Source organism: Galendromus occidentalis, unplaced genomic scaffold (assembly GCF_000255335.2).
Source record: "Galendromus occidentalis unplaced genomic scaffold, Mocc_1.1 scf7180000077446, whole genome shotgun sequence".
Lineage (NCBI taxonomy): Eukaryota > Metazoa > Arthropoda > Arachnida > Mesostigmata > Phytoseiidae > Galendromus > Galendromus occidentalis.
Genome location: NW_003805434.1, coordinates 334,379 through 346,940, shown reverse-complemented (window position 1 = coordinate 346,940; position 12,562 = coordinate 334,379). Strand labels below are relative to the sequence as shown.

Here is a 12,562-nt window from a genome sequence, read left to right as displayed (position 1 = left end):
CGACTCTTGTCGCGACCTGCACCGCGACGGTAAATGTTGACTCCCCGAGTCCATTCTTGCGACTGTTTCCACCACATAGATCAATCGAGGCGAGAGCTGCGTTCTCCAAGTAGGAGGTACAAGGAAATCCACGAGCGAGCTCCGTTGCGAGGGCGGTCGGATGGTATGTTTTCCAAGATCCTCGCACGGGCAGAGTGAACGAGACGTCTTGCGAAGGCGATTCGCTCGCAGAAGCCTCTGGCAGCCTTCTAAATGCCTGGATATTCATTTCTCCTGCCTTAGGTATTTCTTTGCTCACGATCTTGCCTCGATATCATCGCCGACTGAGGTAATGTTTCCAGTCGCTCGATCACCGGGGATCGGGGATAAAGGAAGGGCTGATGGGAAAGACAGATATTTAGTCGCTCACAGTTGACTGAACCCCGGTTTTATTTATAGGCGAACGAAATCTCCGGACTATGAGACCGTCAGGCTCCCCTAGATGCATAGAAGAGGCAAGTGAGGCACTACTTGCAGTGGTGTATTGTTCTCTATTCCGTGGTCTCCTGGAATTGATTAGGTCTATCAAAGTACCTCTGCCCCTACTCGACACCAGCCGGAAGTATAGGCGATCTGTGCGAGCTCATCGTGCCGAGAATTCCGTTGCTCAATGTGGACACTGGCATAGTGGAGGTAGCCTTCAGCTAGCCTTGCTACACGCGCTGAATCTCTAGCTTCTAGGAAGCAACACTCGGGACGAGTTGCCGCGAGACGCAAACAGCGCCGACAGATTGGCGAGGAGTGGTGCGTGCTCGTACATGTAAGACAGGCAGGGGAGGGAACCCGAGATCCCTCGGGCTCACTATTGTGTTGAAGCTCGCCATTCGTCTCAGTAAATCTAGCCATGGGAGATATGTACCTACGTGGGCATCAGCAACGTACAGAATCCTCAAGCGACGAGTTGAACGAAGACATACGCCCGCACGCAAGGAACCGGAGCCTCTAAAGCAGAACGAACGGGATGGCTTCTCTCGTTGATCGGAAATCCTGAGGAGATATCCGAAATACGATGGGCAACAGTTTCATGAGATCGGTAGTAGGGGCGGTAACCCCCTCCCCCCTCCGTTGACCGACGGCGAGCAGCTCTGCTGCGGGGAAGCCTCGCCATTTTCGTCTAGCGAAGAGTTCCTCGCAATTTTTCGTCCGACCAGGATGCGAATCGGAAGTCCTGGATTACAGCCGCTCCCTTACAGAAACATTCTGCCGGGTTTCTCACGGATGATTACCTCAAGAGCGAGGTTCCCGGCTGCGAACGAGGGAGCGCGTAATCTCCCGTCGAGCAGCAAATGCTGGAGCTTGGAACTCGTCCGTCCTCTGTCTCGACCACGAGCGGTGTCGGAATATTTCGACATCCGCCGCGCCGTGGTGAGAATTCCGAGAGCGACCTACGTGTGTGACCCCAGAACAGTATTCATCAAAAAGAACAATAGACAGAGGCTCGGTTCGGAGTAGAGCTTGTCTTTCCCGACAAGGGAGTTCAGAGAGTGAGCAGGGCAAAAGGCTCCCCACCGCTCGCAAGGAAAAAAGCAATTTTGATAATCCTCCCGGACGCGAGCTCACACACATTTGCACACTCCGTCTGATCCCATCCGATTTGAGTTCTGTTCAATTTACTCGACAATCAAAGAGAGCTTTGCGAAAGAGCGGACAAAGTTCCAATCTGTCACGCATTCGCCGTCGGAGGCAAGCGTCCCAATGAGAAAGAGATAGAGATGGGGGGAGAGAACGGAGGGGAGGCCGGAGCTCTCCGCAGGGAAGTCTGCGTTGATTAGAAATCTAACCTTTCAAAGACTCGATAAGACTCGCTGACGCAGAGCGCCTGCAAGTGACTCACTCGGAATGCCTCTGGAAACCATCAACTACCACCGATAGTCTGACGCCCCGATCCGAGGCGCAGACACGTCGCATGCGGCTCCCCCCCTCGTGCTCGAGTCCACCCGCCTGATTCAGATGAAAGGGACGAAAAGCACCGGAGAAGGGTCACGAGCCTCTCGGAGTCCCATTCCGAATCAGATATTATTGCCCCCGAACCTTGCGATCAGAGTCCTGGCGAATAATGAGTTCAAGGTGTCCTCACCGGCCATTTTTCGGGGACATCTTGTGATTCATTCTCGGCCGTCGAGTCGTGAGGTAACGCCGACGGCGTCGTTCCGGAATTGTAGTCTATCTGCTCGCAGCTGGGAACGCATCAGAGAGAGCGAGTCTTGCATCGAGACTCGGCTCAGATCTGCGAAACCGTTCTGGATCGGAATGCTGACCGACACCGTCGTTCTCGGAAGCATCGTGAGGGCTCTACCTGTCCGGCGATTATTATCAGCATCGATCCGGGCGGGGTAAGGTGTCGTTTATGGAAACATCGGAATACATGAGACAATTGGATCGAGAGGTATTGAAGGTTCGGAGCGTCGATCACGGAGGTGCAAATATCGAAAGCCGCCTCATCGCATCGATGAGTCTGATGTTCGTCTTTCGGGAAGAACGTCGAAATTCACCGAGCAAGGGAGAAACTCGACCCCGACGGCGTCGGCGAGAGCGTTCTCACGGGGCGCCAGTTCGTGTCGGACGAACGTTCCTGTGGAAGCTTTGAATTCCCATTCCTCGAATTTCTTCTGATTCCTGCCATTCAGCGGAGCAGGCGCGATAACCACGTGACTCCTGCCTCGCTGGCGCTCTCGAACTCCGGGTGGAAGAGCGCGGTACCTCGCCTATTAGTTCTTGACTAGTTTGGAGAGCTTGATTGGATAGAATCTGCGACTTGCTCACGGCTTTTCTTGATGCCGTACACGGGGGCGACTCGAATGAGAAACTCATTTCTCTTGTTAATTAGTAGTTCTATTCGAGGACAAGGACCCGTGTCTGGTGATCAGGAGATTCTGGCATTGATGAAATGCGGAAGGCGAGTTATCAAACCCTTCCGAATGAGGGGATCCTGGCCTGGGGGCTGGGGATGATTTATGCTCCGACAGAATGGAGAGTAATGGAGAAAGCAGATATCCGATACCACTGCGATGACAGGCTATGCTAGAGCCACCGCGCAAGAAAACTTGATTTCCGAACAGGCTGATACGACAGTGGAGAGATTCCAGCCTCCAGACGTCGCTGCGAAGAAGCCTCTGAGGGATCGAAATAAGCAGGGAAGCCAAGGTCGGAATGGACTCGAGGCATCTCCACAAGGATGGAGGTCCCTAGGGCGAATCCGGATCGAGCACGGACTTCCACCAGCAACGCTAAGTTTCGTGCTATTATTATGTCTATCCTCGAAGGTATCAGACATTTGATGAGGCTGTGACGGGCAAAGTCTGTGCTGTATAGGTTGTAGTGAAGGTGTCATCAATCTAGAGTAACCTTTGGAGCCGGCGGGAGCTAACAAGAGATTATCTGACGGTTGATCATCGCTCACGCGCCAGGTCCCGTCAGCGCTCCCGAGAATGAGGATTAGTTCATTCACTTGGAGAATGGAGTCGAACAAAATCAACGCGACGAAAATTCTGCGGGCATTCACAGCTCATGAGAGTGCCGTTCTCTCCGAGTGGAACCGCGTATTTCTTTCTCGCACAAATCACAGAATGAAGCCGTTCTTTCCGAAGCTCATGAATACATCTTGACATTAGCTCGTCGCTGACAAAATCTCGAGAGAATTGTATAGCCAACAGACGACGTGTCCTGCCGAGTCGAGTCCGCAGTTTCTCTAACATCGTGTACTGTCCATTCGCTCTGGATTCGGAACAAACTGAATCAGGATATGCTCCAAATCTCCCTCAATGGGAACCACTAACAAAAGACGCTCTAGATAGATCAAACTGTCTCTAAAACTCTCCATCGAGCTCGAGAAATTCAATCACGCAGAGGGCTCCCGAGAACGCTGGCTCTTTTCTAAAGGTCGCAAACGGATAGAGCTCAAATATTTCATCCTCTCTGCTGCGACCCGCTCGATTGCGAGGAACTCTTTCAGGTAGAGGTCAAGTCCGAACGAATGGTTTTGATCTTATCTTGAGAGTGGGGGAACCTCACTTTTGGGAAAGATACCCGAACCTTTACAAGTTTGAAGGTTCTCCGTACTGTTGTATCAGGGAGCGGAGCTCCATGTGCGCGGAAAAGCTGAATAGCGGCGCTCAACTAAGTTCTATGAGGAATCACATATTTTTTCCCCGGGAAATATGCGGAGGTTAGCTGAGAGAGCCGGGAATTGCCGAGTGAAGTTTCGTTCTGCGACTGTCTTCGAGGGGAGATCGAGTGGGTCTGCTGTAGCATCCTGCGAATTCGACGCTGCTCAACCGATATCTCACGTATGGCTAACTTCCGGAGAGCGACACCTTGTAATTGAATTCCGAGCATGCGGCTCCGGAAGCGCCTCTCTTCTGCGGTCGCTTTTCTTCTCTCAAAACTGTTATACGGCGTTAGACTATCGATAATGAACCCCGTAGGAGGACACGCTGCTTGATCTCTGAGGGTTAGACCGCCCCGCGAGATCGCAAACGCTGTACGAACGCTCGCTCCCAGTGTGAGTTGGAGATGGGGCGTACTGGACGTGGGGAGCGCGAAAAATCCTTCGAGACGAAGAAGTTTTCCGCTCATCGGTGGAAATTTTCCTTGTCCCACGAGATCCCAATGAGCGCTATCCCTCAACATATGATAAATGGAATCGGGGGGGGGGTTGAATCCCGGAGGAAAATCGCGCCATACGAGGAGAGTCGGAGCAATTCGAGCAAGGGACTTCTTCCCGTGAACAGAAATTAAATAAAATGAAATCGTTGCTCAGCTACTCGTTCAAAGGCGTTAACCTAGGAAGGTCAGCAGGAGCATACGCCTGGACGGGGACCAGCCGAGAAATGTAAATACCAGTAAATCAGGAGAGAAGGTGGAACGCTTCAGCGACACACGGCGACTTCGCGCGAAACGAGCCGTCGTCTCGCTGAGATCCTGGAAACTACCGGCTTTCCTGGACAGTGATGCGCGGAAAAGATCAGTGAGTTTCCTGAGAGATCTCTCGAGTCTCCTATATTCGACTCCTCGATCGGGGGAGAGATTGCAGAGCTCGAAAACTCTCGGACCCCTCCCTTTCAAAGCTCTTCAGTATCATGGGAAACCTATGGCGAAGCCGAGGATCTCAGTGAGTTTGATCGGGCGAAAAACACGGCGTAAACCGACCTGAGAGGTGGCTTTGGGCAAACTGTCCCGTTGAAGACGCGGGAGAGAGCGGAGAGTCGGCACTCTGGGGAATCGACATTCCGCTTCTATTCAAGATGGTTTCGAATCAGAAGGTGAAACCGACTATGGAGCTCAAGTGTATCACTCGTGCTTCATCATCGCCGGAAATGCCTCCAAAAGCCCACATTCGCAGAAAGCATAACCGAACAGCGCCTATTCTCACGAGGTCAATCGAAGCTTTCAACCACTCATGTCGGCTCATAGAGTTGAAACGGGCGATGTCCGCACGAATGCACGTCGTCCCGGCAGGCCCGGTCGGCATGACGAGGTATCTCGGAGTATCTCATTCACCTGATTCGGATCCAGTCGAATTTTTGTGTCTGCGTTCAGAGCGCCGGCCTCATCTTGACAAGACCGACCTTCTTTGTCGAACGGAAATTCGAGGGTCGGGAATGATAATAATTCACTAAAAATTCCACAAAATATGCTAACGTTCTAGCTGCTTTCACTTGTATGAGTGGAAGGAATGGGAAAGAGAACGCGAGGGCACCTTACGTCACCTTCGAGTCTAGCTCACTTCCTGTTGGGAGCGTGGTCAGCGTTCAAGCTCTCAGTAAGAGTTGCAGCTTCTGCTCGGGATCCGATGGAAGGCCACAACTGTAACGGTGAGGTCGCAGTAGGATCAGACCAGTTGCTATTACCCCTCGATAGTTTGTAGTCCAAATCATTATTCTGATTCAATCAGTATGGTAGTCCTCCGCGCGGGGACTAGAGCAGACGCGAGTAACTTTCGTTCGCGTAGTGCGCGGAATACGCCCAGAGGATCCAATGTACGAGGATCGTTTCGGAGTGATAAACTGATGCTCACGACATGCGTCATGGTCGTCCTGTTTCACCGACGGAGTTAGGCAAGTGACACGTGGCTGTGTCACTCGTCTTCTCATCGAGCCTGCGCGACCTCCTCTCGGATCTTATATAAGACTGTCACTTGTCCTATGGGGAGTCTCGAGTCTGGGTAGATGCTTGTGGGATACTCGAGCTTACGCTTGTCCCATTGATGCCGCAGTTCCGTCCCGCTCATTTTCCGTCGGACGTTGAACGTGGAGTTCCAGATTCGTTCTTGATGATCCGCAGATCGCGCAGCGCCGGACGAATGATCTTATGGGTCTGATCGTGACTTACAGGTTACGAGCATCAGTGCGACTGGTTCTACCCGTACGAATCCTGTGCGAGCGCCGGTTTCGTGGAAGATCACCAAGATTGCTACGATGTAAGTATTTCGCGATCGCACTCTAGTCAGTCAGGGACTTCATGACTTTGGGACTTCATGACTTCAGGGACCTCATGACTCGAACCCGTAAGCTGAAGGATTCTTTCCCGTTTCTACGACGTTCCAGTCCCGCTCGCTGCAATGTTTCCAGAATCGTCGCTTGAGCGTGAATGAGCACTTCGTCCACCAGGAATACACGATGCCCGTCGGTCGCTACAATCGTCGCTCGTCGGTGACTTACAGCTCGTCAACCTATTCGCTCCCTAGCACTTGCTTCACTCAGTGGCAGCAGCCCTACACGTGCGCCGGGTACGAATCGCAGCACTGCTGCGCCTGCAGCGAGGAAGCTTCGGAATCGGACAGCGAGGCCGATTACGCGCCGTGCGGACGACGGCGCGGGGTGTGAGGGAGAGCCAAGCTCGGGGAACATGCTGCAAGATGCCGATGATCTGCCGATGGTACTGGAAGATTTTCAGAAATCGCACTCAAACCTATCGCCTGCCGAGATCATAGCTTGTTGCTCGCTCCATCGTCTCCGATCGGATCCAATCCCATCCGGCGCGTTACTCCTTCCGCTCCGTCGCGCATTGTGATAATAAACGGCCTCTGATGGATTTCTGCGTTTTCCATGGGCTCGAATTCAGTACCGAGAGACAAGACCACTGTTTCTCCATCTATAACGTTTCTATTCTCTCATGGATATCTTCCGATGAAATGCAGTCTTTCAGTCCCGATTTCGGTAGGACGTTGGGAGGTTCGAGAGATAAGCCCAGTAGATTCTCCAGACAATTCATTGCATCCGTATAGAACACCGTTGCGTCTGAGATCCTCATTTAGTTTCAGCAGCTTGGTCTCTCTGTTGCACCCCGATTCGAATCAGCAAGGGTCACGATTCAAACCTTGAAGGTCAAACTCGACCCGGACTGAGAAGTATACGGTAAAACTTTGAACGGCCGTTTCGGGGAGTGAATTTGAGGAAGGTCGAGCTCAATGCGTGGGTGGGCTCGTTTGCGGAACGTTGAGCAAGACTTCGAACCGTCCTTAACGAGTTCCAAGGAGTCGCGCGCCTCAGCTGACACTCCTACCGCTCGTTGGATACGTCGAGGAAGCTTGAGATAATTAATTGATGCACTGAGTTTGAGCGAGGTGTTTCTAAGTCAGGCTCAAAGCTGCTGATGAAAGACTCTGGCATGCAGTGACAGTTTCCCAGCGTATCGGCGTTGTAGACGATCGCGTCAATTCCCTTCTTGATCCCCTCCAGAGTATTTCTCCTGGCTTCACCGTTTCTCTCGTGCCCGATCGAGTGTATTTCGATCATTCTCGTCGGTTTCGGTCGGAGCGTAGATCCGTCCCCTGGGGTGGTTGCCGAAAGCCGTAACGGATTATCCTTCGATCGCGTGGGAAGGCCGCTCCGCTTGCTCGCAGGGATCTACTGCGCATATGGGACGTTCGAGCGATGTTCCCACCGGTTTTGCAAAACCAAAGCGGCATTACGCAGACAGCCGGGCACGTGGTCGCAGCCGCCGTGAGTGCTTCATTAGACGGAGAAAGAATGAATGTCGCAGGACGGAGGCTCCAAGATCAAAAGCTGATTCCGCGGTCAAGCGGTCCTTGCGCTTGGTTCAATCGCACGAGGGACACGATTCTATAGGGCGTAGTCCTCCTGTTCACAATCCAGAAGGAGAAGCCATGTTCATGCACTCGAGCCGGAATCGATCTGATGGCTGACGATCCAGCGACAGAAAAATGAGAGTCGGATAACTCATCACCGAAATATATCCTTGTGAATACGGCACCCGCTCCCGATTCAAACGCGTCAAGATAGTGATTTCGGGATAGCCCTGATCAAGGTCCCATGAGTTCGAGCAGATGCGGTCTCCACGCGCTCCCCCTATTTTCCTACTGATCTCCGCTCTTAGGGAGAACGCCGTTCTCGATCCGTCGATTATTCGGTAGCGGAATAGTCGGGAGCTGAGACGGGAAACTTGGATCCTACGCAAGGTCTTCGCTGCCTTACACCACATTCGTGATAGCGATCGACCTCCCCTTTAGGATTCGGTACCAGTCCTCCTTCAAAACCAGTATCGGGTCATGAAAAATCAGGTTTCGGTAGGAAGCTCTAGAACCTAGAATCTACATATACGAGTGACGAGGGCAGATCAGCTTAAAGAATCCCGAAATATCGTCATTATCTGACGTTCAAGAATATTAGCTGCAGCGAATTGTTTATACTATATAACCCTTATTTACGGAATACAAAATACAAAGAGTGATGCGAGATTTCTCCTGAAGGAGAGCCTCACCGGCAAAGATTCAAGATCGCTGCTGAGATTGGGGATAAATTCCTTCAACGACGATAATTATGTCGAGGAGAGATGCGAGATACAGTCTGTGCGATTTATTTAAGTTCGGGGTCAATCTACAAGCTCGGGGAGTAGAAAATATACACAAAGATTCATTTTTCCCATCAAGGCTCAGCATCCGGTTCGCAGTAACACCCAATCCTTTTGGCAGAGGGGACATCGCGGGTTTTGATTCACCCAGTTTGACATGCAGCAGTTGTGGAACGAATGGTTACATTCACCCCAGACGATGGCGCACGGAGTTTGATCGCCCGATTTCTTCTCGCTGCTGCAGTTCAAACAAACATCTGGAAACAAATCCGATTGATGGGCTACGTGCTCGGTTTCCGATATCCATCATCGACATTGAAGAACAGTAATAGCCAGTTTCTTTCGCTTATGCGCGGCCTCGGAACACACCCATCACTTGGATTCTGCATATGGCGCAAACATCGCATTCTACGTCCCAACTCCACATAGCGACGGCATTCCATTTTTTCAGAGTAAACATCTTCTCGTTTTTCGGAACCTCTGATGTGTCTAGCACATCATCCTCGTCGGCAGGACGCATCACGGGGGAGGTGGGGTTCTTCGCCATGATCCTGCAAAAACGGCGAGTGAGTAAGTGAGACCCCTGTGAGCAAGTCTCCCAAGCAGGTCGCGACGGAGACCTATACCAAGCCAGCACGCCCCCGGAAGAATCAACTTGTTCACCCGACGCGACTCCAACTTCGATTTTTTGCGCAGGCTGGAGACTCGCTAGGGATGCGCGAACCTCACGCTTGTAAAATACTCTTCGAAGCAGCCTCATTCACGGAAGCCCCGACAGCTCATCTGGCGTCGTTTACGAAAGTCCTCAGGAACAGTGGTTCCGCGCCAATTCGTATCTTTCATGCAAACTCCGAGGACTCGTCGCGTTTCCCACGATGGGAACGACCACGTCAAGGCGCTTGACGCTGCGAACGATGGCGCCAATCGGCATGCTGCAGCGACTCAGCAAGGATATTGAGGATGAGTCCTCACAGTATTAAGACGGGAATCGTCAATTATCAGAAGAGCTCGAGACTCGAGGGACATCGACGAATCGGAGACGACTTTTTCGCCAATGTCAAGAGGATACGATCGACTGATGCGTGAGTCTAGGAATCGCCTGTCGCGATTCGAGATCCAAGAATCCTTCATGAAGATCATGTTCATGACAAAGCTCCACAATGAGTCCACGCGAGTCACATCAAACTCGGACTGATCTCAGGACTTCATACGGAGAGACCTTACAGAGCAATTGTCATGCAACACCGAGTCATTGATCATAATCTCGAACTCACCGATGCGAACGAATTTGCCAACTCCGATTCCCACTTTTACCTCAATTTCTGAGGTGATCTGATTATCGGCTGCTCGATCACGAGAATCGGGATGGCCCCAATTGGCAAATCAGTGCGGGAAGTGATCTCATCCAACAAATTTTAAGTGTATTTCGTGAGACCGTGTGTGCTGACTTGTTTTTGTTTTCACTCTTCCGAGCGGCGGCTCATCACGAGAGTGCGAATCCCAGACACGCTTCCTTTTTCAGCAACGTAGCTACAATATAGCCGAGCAGACGAATTCGCGGGTGTTGTGGTTCCCGAAAGCCTGAGACAGACGGAGACCATCGACCGAATTAAACCGTCGTTGCCGCCTACGGAGAAATGATGATTTCATAAGTGAACGTTATGGAGTGTCTCGGTTGTATCCGAGCGTTTTTTGCGGCGAATCAACAAATTCCAGAGTATTCGAGGCTGCCTCCGGTCCATCTTGACACGCACTTCATGGGCAAGTAGTAGTCCAGACGGTGATCCATTCCGTTCGGTGAATCGAAGCCTGTCTTGAGTGGCTGTCGAGCTTTCGGCTCTTCCCATCCTAAACAGTGTGGCGAAGAGGGCCCTCAACGGATTTGATGATTTGCCGGGTGATTTTAGATTCCAGAATCGAAACGTGATTTTTGAGGGAACTTTCCGAGAAACTTCTCTGGCATTTGATTCCCCACGGAGCTCTGCGTGCAGTCGGTTGGATGGAGGCAGAAAAATGAATGTCGGACCATGAGCTTGGCCTCGCTGTTCGATCGTACCGCCCGTCCAACTATTAGAAGGCTCGACCGAGCTCCGAATTCGCGCTCGAGGAAACTATGGAGTACCGTTTCCCGGTCTGCTTGACAGCTCGAAACCGAGACTTTTCCGCCCGAGCAGCAGATTGGGCGATCAGCTGATCCCGTGTCAGGATCGTCGAGAGAGAGAGAGATCGATGGATTCGTGCATCTCGGAGAATTGAATAAATCTCTAAGCGATTCGCGCAAGCCTGTGTCTATTGACGATTTCCCTGAGGGGCCCAACCTTTCTCAGAACACAGAAGTGCACGTCAATAGTCGGACGGATCAATTCTGCACAACTTGTTTACTGTCCCAATGAGCACTAAGCAGCAACAATAATTTACGCTTTACGCGCTGATGCGACTCCCCAGAGTGTCCGAGAGCAGAGCGTTCGCGAGGCGGACATTCGGCATACTTCGATCGTGTATCCAATCCTTCTCCCTTTCTGAGTCTTGCGATCCATTTCCAGGAGAAAATGCCGTCATCGTCAAGAACGGTTATCGGTTGTGCGGCACAGGAGGCTCCTTAGCGAATCAACCTATCGCTCAGAACAAAGCCTACTTCGAAGTCAAGTTACAGCAAGGCGGTATCTGGGGCGTTGGCATTGCGACGAGGGAGGTCGACTTGAACAAGTTGCCTCTAGGAACTGATTACAGGTAAGAATGATTGCTGTCCTGACGTCTCTGTCCATATGCCTCGGCTCGATCGAACGGCTGCCCATGAATATTGATACCCTGATTCCCTCGACAGAAGTGTAGTCTTGAGAGACGACGGATGCGTTGTCGGTGGTGGTCAAATCCGGCACCGTCTGCCGCAACCGGTACAAGAAGGGGATGTGATCGGCGTCGCTTATGATCACGTGGAGCTTCAATTCGCCCTCAATGGTGTAGACCTGCAGGTCGCTACTTCCGGTATAAAAGGAGAGGAAGTCTATCCTGTCGTCTACGGTGAGTGATCTGTCATGGACTGCAGTCGGCCTGCAGAACTTCAGGATAGAATCCGAGTAGATTCTGGAGGAGATCAGGGAATGCTCCTCCTTCTGGAGAGGTTCGATAAAGAAAATTGATGAGAGTATTCCTCCGCAGTGGACGGAGGAGCCGTGATGGAAGCTGCGTTCAGCTCGTTCTACCATGCGCCACCGGCGGGCTACCAAAGAATTCTCGTCGAGCAGTCCTTACTGTAAACGCTGCGACCGCCGGAACGCGCGTCTTGCGCCCTGTTAGCCGTTTCTAAATCGTACATGTTCTCTCCTCGATGGGCCGGGTCGTCTGTCTCTCGAGACCTGGCACTCAAAACATTCCTCGTTTCGGTGGACTAGTCGGTTTTTCTGAACCATGATAGAGACTGTGTGCTTTTGCGAGTTTCGATCTTCGTCGAATGAATAGTACGTGTGATTTAAGTTAATTCTTCCCCATTGACGGACTGAATACCGGGTCTGCTGAGCCTGTAAGCATTAAGGATGTGTACAAATTGAGCAAACTTACTGACCAAAGATTTCCTTGCGTGGGCATCTCCGCCGAAATTAGCTACAGGATCCATATATGAATTATTACGCGATCGATGGAGCGAGAATAGTGAAGGCATGATAATATATGAATTGCGAAACCACGAATAAAGAATCTCTATGATTTAAAAGGC

General features: G+C 51.6%; 2 protein-coding genes across 2 annotated transcripts; both read left to right on the top strand.

The window, feature by feature from the left end:
* The first annotated feature begins 5,763 nt into the window (after positions 1–5,763).
* Positions 5,764–7,038, top strand: LOC100899328 (uncharacterized). The gene is made up of 3 exons (XM_003743416.2): positions 5,764–5,852; positions 6,372–6,457; positions 6,585–7,038. The coding sequence occupies exons 1-3, from the start codon at positions 5,831–5,833 to the stop codon at positions 6,861–6,863; spliced, it is 387 nt and encodes a 128-aa protein (XP_003743464.1). The 5' UTR covers positions 5,764–5,830; the 3' UTR covers positions 6,864–7,038.
* A 3,397-nt stretch (positions 7,039–10,435) lies between these two features.
* On the top strand, positions 10,436–12,559 carry LOC100899042 (SPRY domain-containing protein 7). The gene is made up of 4 exons (XM_003743414.1): positions 10,436–10,611; positions 11,394–11,580; positions 11,675–11,871; positions 12,010–12,559. The coding sequence occupies exons 1-4, from the start codon at positions 10,512–10,514 to the stop codon at positions 12,105–12,107; spliced, it is 582 nt and encodes a 193-aa protein (XP_003743462.1). The 5' UTR covers positions 10,436–10,511; the 3' UTR covers positions 12,108–12,559.
* The last annotated feature ends 3 nt before the right edge of the window (positions 12,560–12,562 follow it).